The sequence below is a fragment of the Haliaeetus albicilla genome, chromosome W (assembly GCF_947461875.1).
Source record: "Haliaeetus albicilla chromosome W, bHalAlb1.1, whole genome shotgun sequence".
Lineage (NCBI taxonomy): Eukaryota > Metazoa > Chordata > Aves > Accipitriformes > Accipitridae > Haliaeetus > Haliaeetus albicilla.
In genome coordinates this window covers 257,239-276,623 of record NC_091515.1, presented here as the reverse complement: position 1 = coordinate 276,623, position 19,385 = coordinate 257,239, and the positions used below count along the sequence as shown (strand labels likewise).

The following is a 19,385-nucleotide window of genomic DNA, read 5'->3' as shown; positions in this document are numbered from 1 at the left end:
CATACCCTCTTCATAAACTTCTGTTCTGTTGTCCTCCTCCCTTCCCCATGCCTGCAATTTAATGATTTGTTTAGGGCTGGCCAATCCCTTGGCATGCTTAGACTGCTAGGTTGCATTTCTGTTGGGGAGGTGGGGAACAGCCCTAAGTACAGCATGGAATATGTTCTCAGCTTGCTGGTGGGACCCTTCTGTTCATTGTGTCTTTTCTACTGGATGTCTGCAGAATGCTCTTTCCATCTGGATTTCCGTCCTTCTGGTGCTCTTTGGGAGGGGCTGCTCTGCTCTCTTAGTCCTCGCTTGCCAGCTCTGTAAAGAACAGAGGAAGAAGTGTGCTTTTCTTTGCCTTGACAGTGAGCTGTGCTCTGATACCAGGTGTGTTGGGGTGGAGGCGGGGAGAGTGGGATCTTTTTTACCCTCTTCTTTTTTGCCAAGTTTTCAGGTTAAGTAGAAATCCTTATTTTGAATTGCTGGTTCCTTTCAGTTATTGTGATACTGATCTGGCAAGCACAGATTTTTTCATAATGTCCTTGACAGGGAGTGAGAGTTGTGCAAACCTACATTTCCACTTCAAAAAGCGAATCGGAAGGAAGTTTGTTTATGTAAAATGAAAATGTAGTTCTCTTAAGTGTATGCACTTTAAGGAAGTAAAATAAAATGGAGAAGAATTCACATTATCCTTTGCAGAATATACCTTGCATAAGGAAAGGCATTAACTGAGAAATTGGTGAGCTATGAACTTCAGGTTCTGACTTGCTGCAGGTGTCAGTGATAAAGGATTTTTCACTGAATTGAATACTAAGATTCCTGTTTGGGCAGAACTTAGGTACGACTATTGTTTCACAGCTCTGTGGAAGGTCTGAATATAGAGCATAAAATTTATTCTTTCTGTGTGTATTTGCACATTAGATGGAAGGCTTAATAGTGGTTATGCTGCTTAAGCAGGCAGCAGCCCTTTTTTTTTTTTTCTTAAACTCTTCAGACTTAAAAATAACATCCCACAAAAATGGAAGGCTCTCACCTCTAAATTGTAGCATTGCTCTAATGATTGTACTGCAGTATCTCATCAGTATTGGTTTAAGATATAGAAGGACAAATTAAGCCAGAGTATGCATACCAAAAGATGTGTGTTTAACACATTTCTCTTTTTTTTTTCCTCTGTTTTTGTTATTTGAGTCACACATCTATTTATAAGATACCTGTAATAGAATATTAGTAATAATTTTAAGCTCTCCTCCATATACTGCACAGGAGGTGCCTTCTGCTGGGATAATGACTAACCAGTCAGGTCTGGTATGCATTGCCACTACTGATATGCATTGATTCTTAGATAATGACTCGTATGTTGGGATTCCTTGTCTTGCATAAACTTGATTTTGAGGGAATAAACACAAGATAGAACTGGTGGCTGTGCTAGCTGGGGGAGGGCATGGTGGAATTGATGCACAGAGCAAAGACCTTCATGTTCTGTGTAGAAAAGGCCTAGACTGACCTGGCTTGGAGCGTAAGAAAAGTTCTGTGGGCTTTGAGGAGTTTGCTGCTGACTGCCACTATTTTTGTCATTTTTCTAAAAGCTAAGGTTGGATAAACAATTCCAGAAATTATTTAGAACGGAGAGCAAAAAGTTCTGCCAGTTGTCCTACTTAAATTGCAGAATTCCTATAGTAATACCCACCTGAGAAAACATTATTTGATTCTTTTTTGGAACACAAGGTCAGATTATTTCTTAGTATGGCTTTTTTTAATGGTGTGTTACCTGATGCTCTGTCTGGGCAGAACTGGCTGATCTGACATTTGGGCATTTATGTCAGAGCCAAAACTTGCATGACATGAAGACTAATTATGGCAGTAAAGTTTAGTACTCTTTCTGATAGCAGTTTTCTTTTTTTGTTCCCTGGGAAATAGATGTGCTTATACATTTGAGTGAGCTTTTAGATTCTTGCACCTTCTCAATTTTTTCCTATAATTGTTGGCATGAATTTAGAACATAAAGTACTAAAATGGTTTAATGAGTTTCTCACCAGCACTGTATGAAAGCTCTTATAAGGCATGTTTTTGCAGTTGCATTTTCCCAGCAAGTTGATATTTCTGAAAGGTAAGTAGAGCATTCTTTCAGTAGTGTTTGGCAATAACTACTTCAGTTTGAAAGGTCACTTTGTTCTTTCTGGATAGTCACTATTAATGGCTTAAAGCATATAAAAGATGCTGTCAGTGCACAAATAGATAATAATTTATTGCATTTTTAGTGGGCATAGCTCCAAATATAAGAGGCATAGTGGCTACTTCTGTTTAGTCCTTGTTACACATATTCATGATGCCTAATACAACCTTGTGTAATTCTTTTTTACTGCCAGGAAAGTGGCATTTCAGATACTATTCCTTAAGAGCAGGAGTAGTAAACAAAGTGATGATGATTTGTCTTCTCTGTCTTATTTTATATTGTTCTAAATGTAGGGTGCAATTAATATTGTATTCCACAAAGGGTAAAAGCATAAACACATATGTTTTAAGGCTAAATATAGTTAGGCTGCTTTCTTTTTTAAAAAGAAGAGAGAGAGAAGGCAAGAGAGAGGCAGATATCACTTCAATGCTGACGTCTATGAGGAACTTGAGCCTACTTAAAATTGTGTCAAAGTGTCTAATGAGGCCCTCCAAATAATATTTACTCTGCTTACTCTGGGTATGCAGATTTATTTCTGATCTTGAGCTCAACATATTAACTGTTGCAGGTACTCATCAAATAAGCATAGCACAGTCATCTGCCAAGGATAAAAGAAATGTAGTTGTTATTTCTGATATATTTCTATTCATTGAGGAAATACTCTGGTAAATCACGCTTTACATTAGAGACTTGTTTCCTTCAGTCAGTCCAATTACTTATCTAACATACACTTGGATATATATAGTCTCAAATATAACATTGATTTAGGTCCAGATCCAAACTCTGTGGAAATCACATTTAAGAGTTTCCTTTTAACTTAGGATCTGACATGGAGTCATGCACATGGTGCTTAACTTCATTTTTAGCTCTCTTTACACTGCCCTGTCTCAGGTAACCATTGGACTCTTATAAATAGCCCAATAGTACCCTTATTTTTTTAGGTTTTTAATCATATACTTTAAATTCTGTGCCCTTTAGAAATCTAACTTTTAATTAAATAAAGCTGTTGCCATTTTCCAAGATTCTGGCAGATGAATAACCATTAGGCTCTTTGTTTAAGTGAAACATTGCATCCTGGAGTTTACCTTGTATGCACTTGCTGGCTGCTTATCTTGTCTATGCATGTTTCCCATAAAAAGAAATAGAGCACTGTTGATTGAATGGCGCAGTTTGCAAGGTCTTGGCATAGTTGTTAATGACTTGAAAGCTTACAAGTAAAAGAGAACTGAAGGCTTAATTTGAAGGGCTATAGTTATATCTTGGTATTCCTTTACAAAAAGTGCAGGGCTGTGTAAGAGAAATATTTTCATTTGTCGTAGCTATCTATAATGAAAAGGTAAAAACATCTAGCATACCTGCCTACACAAGCTGATTTAAATGTAGATCATTTTAGTATGTCAGGGTAAAGCTTATTTTGTTTTTTCTGAATATTCAAGTTTTGTGACATAAATTTCACAGCTATTTTTAGTAAGAATAATGATGTAAGAAGACCGTATCTCCAGTTAGCATAAATTTTCCTGTCTCTGTTGACTTTTATTTGGTTGCAGCACTATATACTAATTGAAGATCTGACCCTTAGACTGCTTTGTATAGATAAATAAAAGTTCTGTTTAGAAGATGGAACTTGCCATAGATAATCAAAACCAGCACTGGGAACAGACAATAGGAAAATTCCATTTAATCATACAAGTTTCTGGTAACTTCATTGTAAGGCAGTAGAGGTTATTAATGCTAAGATCATTAAATCTTACTGCAAATTGATATGATGTTTTTATTCGTATAAGTAAAGTCTAAGCCCTCTGTTGCAGTTCCCTTTTTCAGGGTTAAGAAGAGCTTTTTTTAATTGTATGATACGTTGTCGCAGTAGAGACGGACACGACAAGTAATAGATCATGCAAAATGGCTACTTTATTGTTCTAACACAGCTTTTTATACCCTTCTTTAGAGTATGTGTTAGTATATGATTGGTTTGGTTAGTAACTAACAATTCATGATTGGTGAGTTCGTTAGGGTGGTTCTTCTTATCACTATCTTGTTTTTGTACCGGTCTTCTTGGATCTTTCCAGACTCTTCAAGGATATACTACAAGCTGCTCAAGGTCGTGCTGTTCTCGAACTGTCAGGAATTCTGTAGACTCGTTGCATCCCCCGACAATACGTTTTCTTTATACAAAACTATTGCATGTTTTATTGAAGATTTTAAATCTTAAAATATTGTAGACTGTTGTGTATTGACACATGAGGGAGGTGAATGTAGGATAATCTTTTGTGTCTAGGTAAGCAGGCAAAGAATTTGTTTGTTTAGTAGACTCACAAGAGTCATGAGTCTGTACCTGTAAAGAGATGTAGATGCAATCAGCTAAAAATGAGTTGTTGGTAGTCTGGTAATGGGAATGTGCTTTGGAGTCCTACCAAACATGATCATGGAATAATTTCTTTTTTTTTCCTAGATGTAAAAATATTTCTTATCCCTCCCTATAAAAAAGACAAAAACAAAGGCAGAAACTGACTCTATGGAGAAAACAGCAAAATTAAAAACTTGCAAAATGCTGTCATAGTGCAAGCAAGGTTTTTCTCTGTTTTTTTTTCTAGTTGAAGTACTTTTAAGAATTACTAATGATTAATGGTAAGTAAAAAAAAAAATTAAAGAATAATTTTAAAGATGACAGCATCTCTCATTTAAAAAAAAAATCCATCCAAACCATTCAGCATTATTTTTTTCTATCTATAAAATCTGCACTGATTCGCTGCAACTCAAAGCTTTTGCTTTGCCTAATTGCAGAGGTGAAGATGATGTTTTACAGTTGGCACATTTCCTTGTTCATATCTGTGACTTATATATCATATATAACTGATTATTTCTGTTAGAGGTCATACCTCTACTTAAAGCATTTTAAAGAGTATTTAGCTTTGTGTGTTTGATGCAATTATCTAATTGATTCTATTGCATGAGTGAATTATTTTTTTTAAATTTGTTGTGTCTGTGTATTGTGAAGTCGATGTTAATGTGGTTCCCCCCCCCCGCCTCCCCTTCCTTCCTGTATTAACAAAGGCATATTGATATTAAAAAAACCTGCTTGGAGTAGCTTGAATGATCTTAATCTCTCACAGACATATAGTGTGGACATAGTGCATGAAGTTTTTGATTATGCTAAAATTTATAGAAATGTTCCAATGTACTCTTGAACTGTGTTTTCAGTCACACATATTTTGAACTCTCAGGTTTGTTATACTATGCTGGCCACGGCTACGAGAACTACGGAAACAGTTTCATGGTTCCTGTTGATGCTCCAAATCCCTACCGATCTGCAAACTGTCTGTGTGTGCAGAACATCCTCAAACTAATGCAGGAAAAAGAGACAGGACTTAATGTATTCCTACTGGATATGTGTCGGAAAAGGTATAATTTCATAATTCATGAATAGTGAGAACCGACATTAGATGTTTGAGGGACGTTTTTGCTTCACGATAAGAGGGACAGTGTATAATGACTGTAGTTTTGGGAGCCAACTGTGAAGTTCAGTTTATTCACTGCAGCAACAGATTAAAACTGAGCCTATTCTCAAAATGAACAAATAAAACTGAACAGCCATTTTGAGAGAATAGCAAGGGATCTTGAGAGAAGGCTGGACTTCACACTGAGGAGAAATCTTTAGTCTAGGCTGAGAATTCACTGTACTTGAAAGTTCATGGTTCTGAGAATTGACAGCCTGCACCTGAATGCTTTTAAAGTCAATAGGATTCATTCATAGAATTAATTTGCCTTTGGCCTTGGATGGAAATGTGAAGCTGGTGATTAGACTTTCTGTTTCCATGGGTAGATGCTTGCTTCTTGATTTGAATGACATTTATTTCTTCTTTTTTGTTGTTGTTTAAAAGTTATAAAGCATCACTCTTACTAGGTAAAAGTGAAATTAAGCATCTTAAAGAAGAAAAATGACCCTTTCCCCTTGCATCATTAACCATCTGCATCATTACAGGGGGAAGGAGAATCCATATGATCAAAGGCATATTAATTTGACAGAAGGGCTCAAGTGAAGTGCTTATTTTAGAACTCTTCAGAGGCCTGGATTTCGTGGACTGCTTTTATGCTGGGGATGTTGTATCTTTATTTAGAGCTTAAAAATCAACTGGTTTATCAGATTTTTCTAAACAAAGTACTATTTTCATTCCGTGTTAAGAGACTACTATGCTTGATGAAACTTGCACTTGAAATCAGCTCTTGAGTCAGCACTTCTGAAAACTGGTCTCTAAGGAATGTTTTGTAATAGAAAATTGCTAGTGCTTTAGTGTTTGTAGAGCCTCTAAACATCACTGCTAATGAAATGCCAATGATCCAATTCAGCTTCACAATCTGCTGTCCAAACAGAAAATACAGCTACATAAGCCTCATGTTAACTATGCAGACACTGTGTTTTGAAAATAAATAAATAAAATAAATTAATATAGTTTTTGTTATAACCTAAAATGGCTATTTATCAGAAATCATTTTTTAAGAGATTGTAGCCAGACCTTATATTGGTTAATATAGTATGCCCTCATCTGGGTAATGCATGATGTCTGACTGTGTCTTTAGATTGTCTTCATGAAGAGTGTTGATGATGCTGATTTTTATCTTTTAGCAGTCAGGATTCATTACAGAATTGTAGGAGAGAAAAAAATTACCCTTTCTAAACTATGCTGTTTCGGTATGTTGAACAACTGTAGAGTTTGTTACTATTATTAGTTCTCAAATTATTATTTTACTTTTTTGTGTTTCCATTTATTGCAGAAATGAATATGATGACACAATTCTTATCTTAGATGCTCTGAAGGTTACAGCCAACATTGTTTTTGGATATGCAACGTAAGGAAGTTTTTCTCCTGCTATGCCACAGAGGTTTTGAAGCCATAAATGACCACTGAGATTGTATAGCTAATCTTTTACAGAAAAATACTAACTGTGATGTTAAAGGACCAGTAACTTATATCCATATCTGTGTCCTCATCCTGTCTTTTTTTACTTTGTTCTTTGAATCATTCCACAGTCTAACTGGCTGTGGAAATGCATACATAATGATTCCCAGTATTTAACTTTCCCATTCAGATATAGGGTAACACCAGTGAGAGAACTGCATTCAGCAAACTAGAAACTGCTGGACAGTGTTCATGATCTTTATCACATGGTTACTTGTAGGAGTGCTCTACTCATCTAAGTATTATTTATTAGAGATGAAAAAAATGCAGAGAAGAAAAAAGCAAATTTTACCCTCAGACCCATAATGTTCTGTTTCTTTGTGCTGCTGGGGAAAGAGGAGTTATGTTCTGTGTACTTAGTAATAGTACTTACTGCAGTGGGAGCTTGTACAGAAGGTCAAGTACTGTGGAGCAGTTGATGAACTATAACATACGTGCTGTACCCTCTTTGGTCACATGTCTCCTCTGTTAATGCAAGTTAAATTTCTAGAAAAAAAAAGTGTTAAAAATATAAATCAATAAATTATTGAAGGAGTAGCATATAGACTGGCCCCTGTGTTTCCTGTTCTAGGTGTAAAGAATAAAGTTACAACTGCAGTTGAAACTATTTGAAGAGGTTGCTTAAGCAGAAAGCTAAATAACACCTCTCTTGTCAGTTTTCAAGTCAAGTGCAAAAGCTGTTGAATAGAAGTAGTCAAGAGCTTTAATGAAGTCTTCTATGAGAAATTTAAGCTCCTCATATAAACAGTTTGACATCAGCTCTGGTCTGTGGCCTCATTGAAAGTGAAATCTTCCCAGGATGAGTTGCTTGCAAATGAACATGAAGAGCAGGTTGGCCATAGACACAACCTGGTTTTCAAATTGTAGGGTTTCTTTCCCCCATTCCCAACATAACTTTACTCCTTTTGTCTTCATGTTGACCTTAATCATACAGATGTTTTAGTGTTCTTTCCTTTTCTGATATTGGTGATCTCGTAGGTGCCAAGGAGCAGAAGCTTTTGAAATTCAGCAGTCAGGGTTGGCCAATGGAATCTTCATGAAGTTCTTGAAGGACCGTTTGTTGGAAGACAAGAAGATTACTGTACTGCTTGATGAGGTTGCAGAAGGTGAACTCTAGCTTGCTGCACTAACAGTCTTCTCAACCTGCATTACTAAAAACTTCTTTGCTTAAATGTCATTCTTTTCATGGTGAATGTGTTACACTACTTTAAGCTCTTTCTTGCTGCGTTTTGTTAAAATAGCAACTTTTATCAAGAAGCAGGTGCTACTGGGCAGCACATTAACAAGGATCATGATATTATAAAGGGATGTGAGCTTCTTTAATAGCGATCCTTACTTGTTCTGAGTGTCTTTCTGCATGGAGCTTTGAACTGTCCATCCACAAAAATTACTCTTCTATCTTGTGGTGTCAGCTGCTAGTGGTAGTCCAGTCATTTCCATGTTCATTTAAACAATTAACTGAGTCGATATATCTACCTCAAAGAGTCCTATAGTGATGATAATTGATTTGCTCTCTATCAAAGGGTGTAAGTGCACTATAAAGGGCAATCCACTGTTCTAATATGCCTGGTTCAGTAATTATCTTTTATAATCGATGGGAGAAGTGCTAAAGTGAAAACTGTTGAGGGAAAATGTGTTGTTTCTGTGCAAACATTTACTCAAAACATAGAAGAATAGATACAGCCATTAGCTGTCGGTATAAGATTCTGTTATTTGTAGGTAATGTATGTAATCAGCCAAGTTCTGCTGTGGTTTCCAGTGTTCTTGGTGCAACTGCAGGTCTCAGAATTTTGGCCAGTCTGTCTTTTGACAGGGATCCAAAAAGCAGAAAAAAATCCAAGAGAATCCTAAATGCACAGTAAAGTTCTGCTGTCAAACCGACAGAGCTTCTGTCAGTGCACTACTGAGGAAAGGGAAGAGATCATTGGTTGACTAGCTGAAATATAAGCATGGAATTTATGTCAAACTGATGGTACTGGGAATCCAGCATAGCCCCAGGGTGTAAATTGAAATGTGATGGTTCTTGGTTACCACTTGTTTGCTTGGTATATATTCTCATATATATTCTCTGTCTTTTTGCTTATAGTTGGTGTGCTGCTTGACTAGATCCCATAAAACAAGCTTACCATTCTGTATTTTCAGTCTTATCTGTTAAACTTTCCACGAAGTTTCTGTGAAAAGTTAAATAAAATTTCAGAAGATCTCAGAAGACAGATCCTGAAGAAATAGGATCTGCAGATGGTAAAACTAAAATGATTATTCTAAAACCTAGGGCAGAAGTAGATTCGCCCCTGCCCCGCACAGGGCGATGTTGTTCTTTTGCCGGGGCAGTCAGACAAGAGTGCTCTTTGCATTAAGATTTGTACTTCTTATTTGCTTACAGTACTACTCAATTTTGCCATTACCTAAATACAAAGGAAGAATTTGATAACTTGCTGTCCTCTCATTTGCAGTGGTAGAAACCAGAGCTAGCTATAGCTGTGTTTAGGCCCAAATTCCTGAAACTCTTTGTTTTGAAGCAGGCCCCAATATCTTCCCTTTCTGTCATCTTTCTTGCCTTCTGGGACATTCTGACTGTTACTGTTTTATGAAAAGACAGCCCTGCAATTCACTCATCCTAGCATCAATACTATGTCTGTAGTATACATATATACTACGTCTTTAGTTTTTATCCCTCATTTTCCCATTGTCAGCCTGTTTAAAGCAGGAGTAGTAGTAGAACAGACACCCACTTGCGTTCTGCAATGGTCATAGACCAATCAGTCTTTCAACTTGCGTAAGAAGTTTACAAATTTTATAATGAACAAATATCCAAAAATATTCTCACCCTCTCCCTCCCCTCATCCTTTTTGTCATTGCTTTTGGGTGTTCTTAAGTGGGTTAATATTCTCTAAGATTTCTCTCTCCTATTCCCCCCATCTTCATGGCTTCCCCATAAGAACATGTCACAATTCCGCCGGCACGCATTTTCCTTGCGCTTCCCCAAATGTCCGGTGAAATACGACTGACTCTTACTGCTTCGTCTGTACTGCCAGGTAATGTCACATGCTGTAGATGTTCTGACATGTGACCTATTACTTATCTCATTCTTGAACTTAGAGTGGAGAGAAAGATTGATTTGTCAGGTAACGTGACAACCATTGTTGTCAGTAGTACCAGACATTGGGTGCTAATGAGTACATTGGTACACTGAGGACACTGGAAAATGTTCCAAAGGAGTGTTCATGTTAAAAGTATTCCATGTAAATAGCCTTCATTGTTTCTTTTTTTTTTTTTTAATGAACTCATAAATGGAAATTTTCTAGGATTTTTTTGACCTTCTACATGCAGCAAAACTATCTGAAAATGTCACTTTTAAATGTAATTGAACAAATATAGGGAGACCCTAATAAATTGGAGTAAGTTTGAATCACAAACTGGTTAAAGTTGGAAAGGACCTGTGGAGATTGTCAAGTCCAACGCTGCTGCTTAAAGCAGAGTAAACTAGAGCCGGTTGCTCAGGACCTTGTCCATGTGGGTTTTGAATGTCTTGAAGGATGGAGACTCCACAATCTCCCTGCACAGCCTGTCCCAGTGTTTGATCACCCTTAGAGTAAGAAGTTGTTTCTTATGGTTAAGTGGAATTTTCTCTATGTCAGTTTGCATCTCCTTCCACTTGTACTGTCACTGGTCTTGACTGAGAAGAGTCTGGCACTATTTTACTTTCCCTCATCAAGTATTTATACATAGTGATAAGAAGTCCCCTGAGCCATGTTCTCTCCAGTCTAAACAGTCTCACCTCTCTCAGCACCTCATTATAAGAAAGATGTTCCAGGCCCCTCATCTCTGTGACTCTTCATTGCATTCTCTCTAGTATGTACATGTCATTTTTGTACTGGTGAGCCCAGCAGTGGACACAGACTCCAGATGTGGCCTCACCAGTGCTGACAAGAGAGGAAGGATCACCTCCCTTGTCCTGCTGGCAACACTATTCCTGTTGGATGCCTTTACTAGAAGAATGCATAGCTGGCTCATGGTCAGCTGGGTGTCCACCAGGTCCCAAGGTCCTCTGCAGAGCTGCTTTCCAGTGAGTCGGTCCCCTTTCTGTACTGCTGCATGGGGTTATTCCTGCCCAGCTGCAGGACTCAGTATTTCCCATTGTTGAACTTCATGAGATTCTTCTCTGCCCAGCCTGTCCAGGTCCCTCTGAATGGCAGCACAATCGTCTGGTGTATCAGCTGCTCCTCTCAGTTTTTAATCATCTGCAGACTTGCTGAGGTTGCACTCTGTCCTGTCATCCAGGTCATTAGTGATGATGTTAAACAGTATTGGCCCCTTTATCGACTCCTAAAATATTCCACTTACCTCCAATTCTTTAGAAATCCCCTCCAATGGTATTATTCACATTCTTGAAATTAGTCACTTTAATTAGGGCCTTACTGAATCAGAGCTGTGATATTGCTTGAACTGGTCTTGAGAAGAAATGTGAGAGCATGTTGACTAGGAGACATGCAAAACCCTCAGGATTCTCTGCAGGCATCTGGCATGCTGTTTTAGCCTTAAGTGAATGAATAGCTGAGCAATGTATACTTCTAAAACTGCAAGTTTTTATGGATGTGCTGACACTGGCATAACCATAGCAACCACACAACATTACAGTGATGTACTTAATTTAGTTAGAATTTCAGCAGTATTGATTTTGAAGGAAAACTATGTGCATCTTATTTTTTAGATATGGGCAAGTGTCACCTTACCAAAGGCAAGCAAGCTTTGGAAATCCGCAGCAGTTTGTCTGAGAAAAGGGCATTAACTGATCCCATTCAACAAACCGTATCTTCTGCAGAGTCTCTGGCACGGAACCTGCAGTGGGCCAAAGCTCATGGTATAGTACAATCTACTTTTAGATGATCCTACTGGCATGATGGGAAAAATAAGAAGATGTACTTCCTTAATAATCTCTAGTCTGTGGGTTGTGATATTGAATGGAAATGGAAGAAATTCAAGTTCGTATCTGAATTTTCATTAGTATGTTCAGATCTTGGAAATTTTTGTGTTGGGGTTTACCTCTACATGAGATTGTAATGAACAGGTGGAATTCATCCTGAGTAAGTAAGTATATTTAAGACCACTCAAACACTGTAGAGGGGACTTACATGATGTCTACCTTCTGAGATAATCTCCCAATAGTCTGTTTGTGTCTAACAATGACACTTTTAAGATGTCGTTAATCTCATGCTAAAGTCATCACCTAAAATAGCCAGGTGAACTGTATGGTAAAAGTGCATGATGAAAAGGAGTTTTCAATGTATACAACTAAGAAAACTAGAATAAGGGTGAGATCAGTTCAGGCTTTCTAGACTTCTTTTAAGAAGGGCAGTGGGGTTTAAGACCTTTTTACCTTTTCACCTAAATGTGTTGGAGTACATTTTAAAATTTTGATAGATTGGGCAGTAGGTCAAGGGTGGCATTTTTAAGACAACTAGTCATGTAGGCAGACTCTTTCACAGATGTAGATTTTTATTTGTGGAATCAAGCCCTTAATTCTTGTTTGTTAAATGATTGAAATGCAAAACAAAAACTATAAAGCCATAACTTAGTTTATTTGTTTTAAGCTATGCATTGAAGAGAATGTGTTTGGAATTTGGGAAGAGAATAACCTTTATATTTATATAAAGGTATGTCTATGATAATGTTAAATAATCCACTTTCAGTGGGAGTAGAAAAATCAATACAAAGCATACAGACACAGAATGATGTTATTGACCCTTGAGCACTTTCAGATACATTCCTATGGATTGAGAAAGAACCACAATATAAAGAAGAAAAACGCTGTGGGCTAGGCTTTGTGAATGTGTGCATAGGCTGCGAAAGGAAAAAAAATGTACCTGAAACCTGTTTTCTATGAAATTCAAAGGTTCTGATAATGCTACAGCTGTGTCACATATATTGGATATAGACCATGTTAACCTTACCGGTTTGATTATAGATATGTAAACAATTTGTTGGGTCAGCAAGCTATAGCCTATTTACAGTAAATGTTGCCTTGCTAGTTGCACAGAGATTGGAAAGAAACCTGCGAAGCAGAAGTGGAGTCAGCTCTCTCTGGCAGTGTCTGCCAGTTTGCTAGTGATACTAGCAAATAATGTTGCTGCCTGGTTAGCTTCTAACCTGGTTTGCTTCAGTCTAAATATGTGATAGGTAGAGGGAGGGCAGAAGAAGAGGTCTATACCTTTTAAAACTTCTGAATTTAAAACAAAATTTAAAAAAGAAAATACATATGCTAAGTTTTATTTAGAATGTAATGATGTGTTATTTATTTGCAGAGCTTCCAGAAAGTAGGTATCTTGAATTCAAATGTGGTGTTCAGATTCAGTTGGGGTTCGCAGCCGAGTTTTCCAATGTCATGATAATCTACACACGAATAGTAAAGAAGCCACCTGAAATAGTAGTTTGCAGAGCCTACGTTACAGACTTCGCACTTGTAAGTGCTTCCTATTGTTGTCTTGGTGATCTCCCTCCACTGAAGCTGAAAATTGTCTGGTCTATCCACATTGAACTGCATCTTTTGTAATAAAAAGGGTCTAAACTGTTGACATGAGGTGCTTACGTGTGTGTCTGTACACACGTTTACTTTTTTTTTTTAAATGCATATTTTTAATATATATAAAAATACATTAAAATTACCCTGGGGTTATCTTTTTTCAAAGTTTCCTTTGTTTTTCATTGTCTAATATCAAGTATTTGTTATATTTAATTAAAGAAGTTAAATGTCAATAGCTCCTATGTGAGCTGAGGACACATCTACCTTGCAGGACAAGGTTGCTTAGGCTTTAGTTTTATGGTTCTTTTACACCTGGGTGATCCTGTCCAGTTCCATTGATGTTACTCAGCTGATCACAGTAAGGTGAAGGATAAGAGTAAAACAGAAAGCTCCTTGGGGCAAAAAGCTGTCTTTTTTGATGTCTATGAAAGAGGACATGGGGCAGAAAACCTTTTTAGATAGAACAAACAGGACATTACTGATGCTTTATGATAAAATATTTCAGTTAATGTGCATAATAAATACATGTATTTTTAGCCCACAGCATTAGTGTTATAGTACTACTGTACTTCATAGTAGAAGTTAGGTAAAAAAAAAAGCAACCCTGAAGCAAGCATAGCAAATTTGACAGGAACCATCAGCAAAAGAGGGTAACCTGCTCAAATGTAACCCCATCTGCCTGTGACTAGCAGTGGTTTCAGCAGCTTTTGCAAGTAATCCAAGATTGGCATTTTCTCTTCTTTTAAGAAGAAGAAAATGCTGACTTTATAAAAAAGAAATACTGCTAACTATTTTATGATCTACGAATTCTGTACCTTCAATTAAGTTCTCATTTCTTTCTTGCAACAGGACCTGGACGTGGATCCTAAAGAGGCCAATAAAGGAACTCCTGAGGAAACTGGAAGCTATTTAGTATCAAAGGACCTTCCCAAACACTGCCTCTACACCAGGCTAAGTTCACTGCAAAAACTAAGGGTTAATATATATTATTCCTCACAAGTTTGTTTAGATAATTTAGATTAATCATGTTGCTTTGCAGTTCTGTTGAGGTAGCTGTGTATTGTCTGCATAATGAGTAACATGTTCTTTGGAGGGAAAAAATGGCTACTAGCACAATTTAGTGACTTCAGTTTCTTAGCTGAAAAATAAAAGCCAAGGAATCAGTGCAAATGCAATCCTGATACCGTAGTGTAAGTCACTTTATTTTCTAGGCCTGTACTGAACTTTGACAAGATGATTATTTTTGTGAGGATCATGTATTGCACACTGTGGGAATGTTCCAGCACCCTGCAGTACAAGAAGAATGTGACCTGAAGCAGACCTGCATCTTACAAAGTCGTTAGTTAGGAGATGAAAATGTTACATATCATGTCCTTCCATTCCAACCTGTACTCTTGGGCATGGTTTTTGTAAACGTTCTCACTTCAACATACTCTGGCACTGTTAAGTTTATCTCTGTATCTTTTGTGTCATGAACATCTGTGCTTGGTATCACGTGGTATCTCTTCTTCAGTGCTTTTGGTAGCTGGTGTAATACAAGTGCTTCCAGAAATAAAGTCTATCAGGTGAGCAAGTATTAACCAAAAGAGGTCCTCAGTAAACAAGTCTTGCCTAATACATGTCTTTAGCTCCTGAAAAGGTTAGCCTCCTCTAGTAGGCTGTGCCTCTGTAAGTGTTTCCTATATTGTTTATTTGAGGAGGAAAGCTAACTTTTTTTTTCTCCCCCCCTCCCTTCCTCTCTTGCAGGAACACTTGATCTTCACTGTTTGCTTGCACTATGAGTATCCAGGAATAGAAGATACAATGGATGAAAGAAAGGAGGTTAATGTTGGGAAGCCCCTTATTGCTAAATTAGGCCTTCATCATGGATTCAAAAATAATAACTGTCTCCAGACCTGTTGCATGGCTAATAATCCTTTTCATAATCAAATAGAATCAAGTCCAGTAGCAACTAAATACTACGTCCCTAGTCATTGCCAACCCAATTCCTGTCCAGGCATTTACCATCCAAACCATATTTGCTCAGACAGCATCAGACAACTAGAGGCATGTTCTTGCAATGGGACTTCAAGGATATTAGCTTCAAGACATGAAGTACAGAATTACTCACCCCCTGTGGAAAAGAGTAATGTACCAGTAGAGACCACTGATGATACTGTTGAACTGGAATTCCTTCTCTCTGACAACCTCAGATTCTCTAAACAGCAGTAGCTGTGATGTGTTCAGAATAGACCAGAGTATCATCCTTGAATAGGGGACCTTCCACACTGCTTATCCATATTCTGGAGTTTGGGGGCTTCAGGGCAAAGGGATTGGAGAGTCTAGAGGTGGTACTGACAATGAGGTTATCGTGGAAGTTTTTCAGATCCAGAGAAAAGACTGGACTGATAGATTTAGGAATGAAAAAGGCTTGATTTTTATTTTTTTCTCCTACCGTTTGATGTTTGATACAGGGAAAAACCTGAACTCCTCAGAGTTTCCTATTCCATTCTCTGGTAGTCAAGCAGCTAACAGAGGCAGTCATGCATTTCTGGGAGGAAGCTGCTTATCTCTGTTAGGGGATGAATGCGTAAAAGCCTGGCTGTGGTGTCAAAGTTTCTCCTGAGTTAGGAAAGCGTTGGATCTTCCCAGCTGCTTCTGCGGTACCTACTGGAGTTATAATATTTACTGTAAATACATTTTTCATAAATTTTCTGTTTTCAGAGAGGAATTGCTCATCCTATACAAAAACAAGGTAAACATGTATAGCTGTCAGAAGAAAAAATGTTGACAGAATTAAGCAGAAAAATGAATTTCCATGTCCTCTGTGTTTTAACATGATTTTTAAAAATCCATTAGCCCCAAAATGATAAATACACCTTTCTCTCCTCCATATTTCAGTTTCAATTGTTCAATATCCAGGGATTTCTTTTTACGTAGTGCATTAAAGTAAGGTTTTATGTGTTTATATATGTTGTAACAGCCTCCTATTGAGTATACAAGATGACACATAACATAAATGAACTAAGCAAAGAGGGAGCTTTTACAGAAGTGAAGATACTGTGGTTTAATATTCCAGTGTTAAGAATATGTCTCCTTCAAACCTCAGTTTCTTTCCTTATGTATTTATTAGGATCAGTCACTGACATTCCAGTCCCTTGGTTGTAGCTAATAATTGGCTTCGACTGCATTCTCCTCTCTGATGGTCACATGTCCAGTGTCTGGCAGCAACTGACAGATAGATGAAGAGCTGTGCAAGGAAAACAAAACCTGAACTGAGTAAACTAAACATTATCACTTTTTTTTTCTTTTTTTGGGGTTGTTTTTTTTTTGAGAGAGAACTACGAATTGTCAGATATTCATACTGTGGTAAATTGTTCTTTTAATGATAATCTTTCTCTTATGTAACACACTTCAGAAATCAGATCAGCAAAATCTTGAAAGGTGGTCTTTGCATATTCTGGAAGAACACTAAATGGAAAGGTGAGGAAAAAGTGCCTGTTCCTAGCAAGCAAAGTATTGTATAATTAGTCACACGTGCTGAAGGCTAAAAATGAACGGGCAAGATGAGTGAAAACTTTGAGGTTCTTCAGGCTGAAGTTACAGGGATTGGTGTTCCTTGACACCAGCTGTTGCTTTTCTGTGGTGATTTTAAAAAACAAACAAAAACCCCCTACTCAGTTGTTTTCCAGGCCAAATGAATTTGTATTCATTCAAATAAAAATGCTAAAAATCTACCCTAAACTGTGAAAATCCAAGATAAAGCTTCCAGTACACACAAACTTACAGAAGATAAAGCAACTTCAAACGCAGTCTGCTGAAGGTGAGGGACATGTGCTTCATGTCACGACCTGGCACTTTGTATATAGCCCTACACGTGTGCGTTTGCTCCAGAGCTCAAAGGTGGAATTCATCTCTCCATAGACTAGGTGCCAGAAGTAAGCTAGTCTTCTAGGTCCTTTAGCCTCTGAACACCAGAATCTCACTATTAGAGGTAGAGGCATAGGCACCTTCAGAAGACAGTTGATCTCTACTGAAAGGCAAATGAGCTCCTTTCATCTGATGCTTTATTGCTTCATTGAACAAAGGGAACAGATACACCTAGCTCAGGCTAGCTGCTGAGCTTTTTACATGATGCAAAATTTATTGATCTATGTTCCGGAAAAGGGCAGTTTTGCTCACCAAACTCTTTTGTATATTCAGGTTGAATAGTATGGTCAAAAAAGACACTTTTTTTTTTTTTCATGTTTGGGTTTGTTTCAAAATACCAAAGAATCTATGACTTGCTTATGTGTATCTGCAGATGAGTGTGAGAACACAGATGTTTTATTAGGTCTTTAAAAGTCTTGATGCTTTTAAAGCATGAAAATATCAGGGTGTGAGGTAATTAAAATTCAAGGGAGCTTTCAGATATGGGTAGTAGCCTCTCCTGCCCTGGTAATATTGATAAGCAGTATTGCTTTAATTAAGATCCTCATAATGAAATAATTTTTTACTTTAGAAAAATTACCATAGCACTTTTCATTAAGTAGGTAGCAAAAAATAAAATAGCTGAATCTCATTGATGTGGTGGACAAAGCAGTTTAAATCTTTGGTTGAGAGCGCTGCCTTCTGGTGGGATCTGGTAGTTTTACAACATGTTGGCTGGACACTGAGGGAGGTGCTGTATGTGGTCATAACAAGTTTCAGATGGGAGTGTTAATGCATCATTAACTAGATCTGTTGATCTTCAAATTCATCTGTGCTGAAAGGTGGATATATGTTTATGGATATTAATGTAGTTATTTCCAGAATGACAGCCACGCTTGAAGTAATCTGCAAATGGCTTGAGTTTCTGATTTTCTCCTTTCTCTTGGAGGGTATTAAATAGTGAAATATTTATTGATGAATGAGATGTACCTGTGCATTAACTATCCTGTGCAATTGACTTATAAATCAAAAATTATAGCTTAAGACATGGTCTAGTACTGTAATACTTAGCTAATACTTTGTCACAGTTTCCTAATTTGTATAAAAGCTTATTCTGTTTGTTACTGTGTAATAAATTGTTGTCCACAAAATGATCTATCTGTGCATATGTAGTTGCTACATTCTTCTACTCCTCCGAGTTTAAAAAGCCCAAAACTTTATTAAAACAAAGCATATAATAAAATAATTTCCTTAACAAAAAAAGAAGGGGAAATCAGAGTTATGAGCTTTGGCTCAAGTTAAACATTATCTGCACCCTGGGCCTGTACAGGTTTCTCAAACTATGCACTTCAAATGCTTGTCTGTTTGCAGGTGCACTCCGTCATGGCATGGGAAGGGCTTCCAGGAGCAGCAGTGCTGATGTGTGAGTAGCTGTCTCCTGGCATGATTTAAAACTAACTGTGGGCAGTCAGCTGGTACATTACAGTGGAATAGCTGGTCAGCACTTGGTGAATTTTCTGCTACTGGGGAGCTCTGACATATGTTGACTAGTTCTCCAGTTTAGTACATGGTCCAATGGTATGCAGTCTTTGTCAGCCTAGGTAGGTTTGAGGATCGATACCCAAGATGCGTGAGATGTAACTACATATGAACATGGTAAAGGGAAGATCACAGAACTGTAGAGTTTGGAGGGGGACCCGTGCAAATCGTCTGACAAAACTCTACCTGTGGCAGTGGGGTCTGTGGAGGAAAACTTGATTGTTCTAAGCTCTCCTTAAAAAGGGAATGGTGATGAAAAGGCATCTTCTTATTGCATCACTGCCTTTAGGGACTGCTTTAACTGTTTTAATCATTGGTATTAAGG

The 19,385-nt window shown here is 37.5% G+C and overlaps 1 protein-coding gene across 7 annotated transcripts in view; it reads left to right on the top strand.

Annotated features, from left to right (window-relative positions):
* MALT1 (MALT1 paracaspase) overlaps positions 1-18,675 on the top strand; it is a 40,749-nt gene extending 22,074 nt beyond the window's left edge. For all 7 annotated transcript variants that reach the window (XM_069775250.1, XM_069775249.1, XM_069775248.1 and 4 more), the window contains 7 exons: positions 5,380-5,557; positions 6,929-7,003; positions 8,092-8,219; positions 11,825-11,974; positions 13,416-13,573; positions 14,483-14,608; positions 15,380-18,675. In XM_069775250.1, the coding sequence (XP_069631351.1) occupies positions 5,380-5,557; positions 6,929-7,003; positions 8,092-8,219; positions 11,825-11,974; positions 13,416-13,573; positions 14,483-14,608; positions 15,380-15,844 (1,280 nt within the window). In that variant the 3' untranslated portion in view covers positions 15,845-18,675. The remainder of the gene's footprint in view (positions 1-5,379; positions 5,558-6,928; positions 7,004-8,091; positions 8,220-11,824; positions 11,975-13,415; positions 13,574-14,482; positions 14,609-15,379) is intronic.
* The last annotated feature ends 710 nt before the right edge of the window (positions 18,676-19,385 follow it).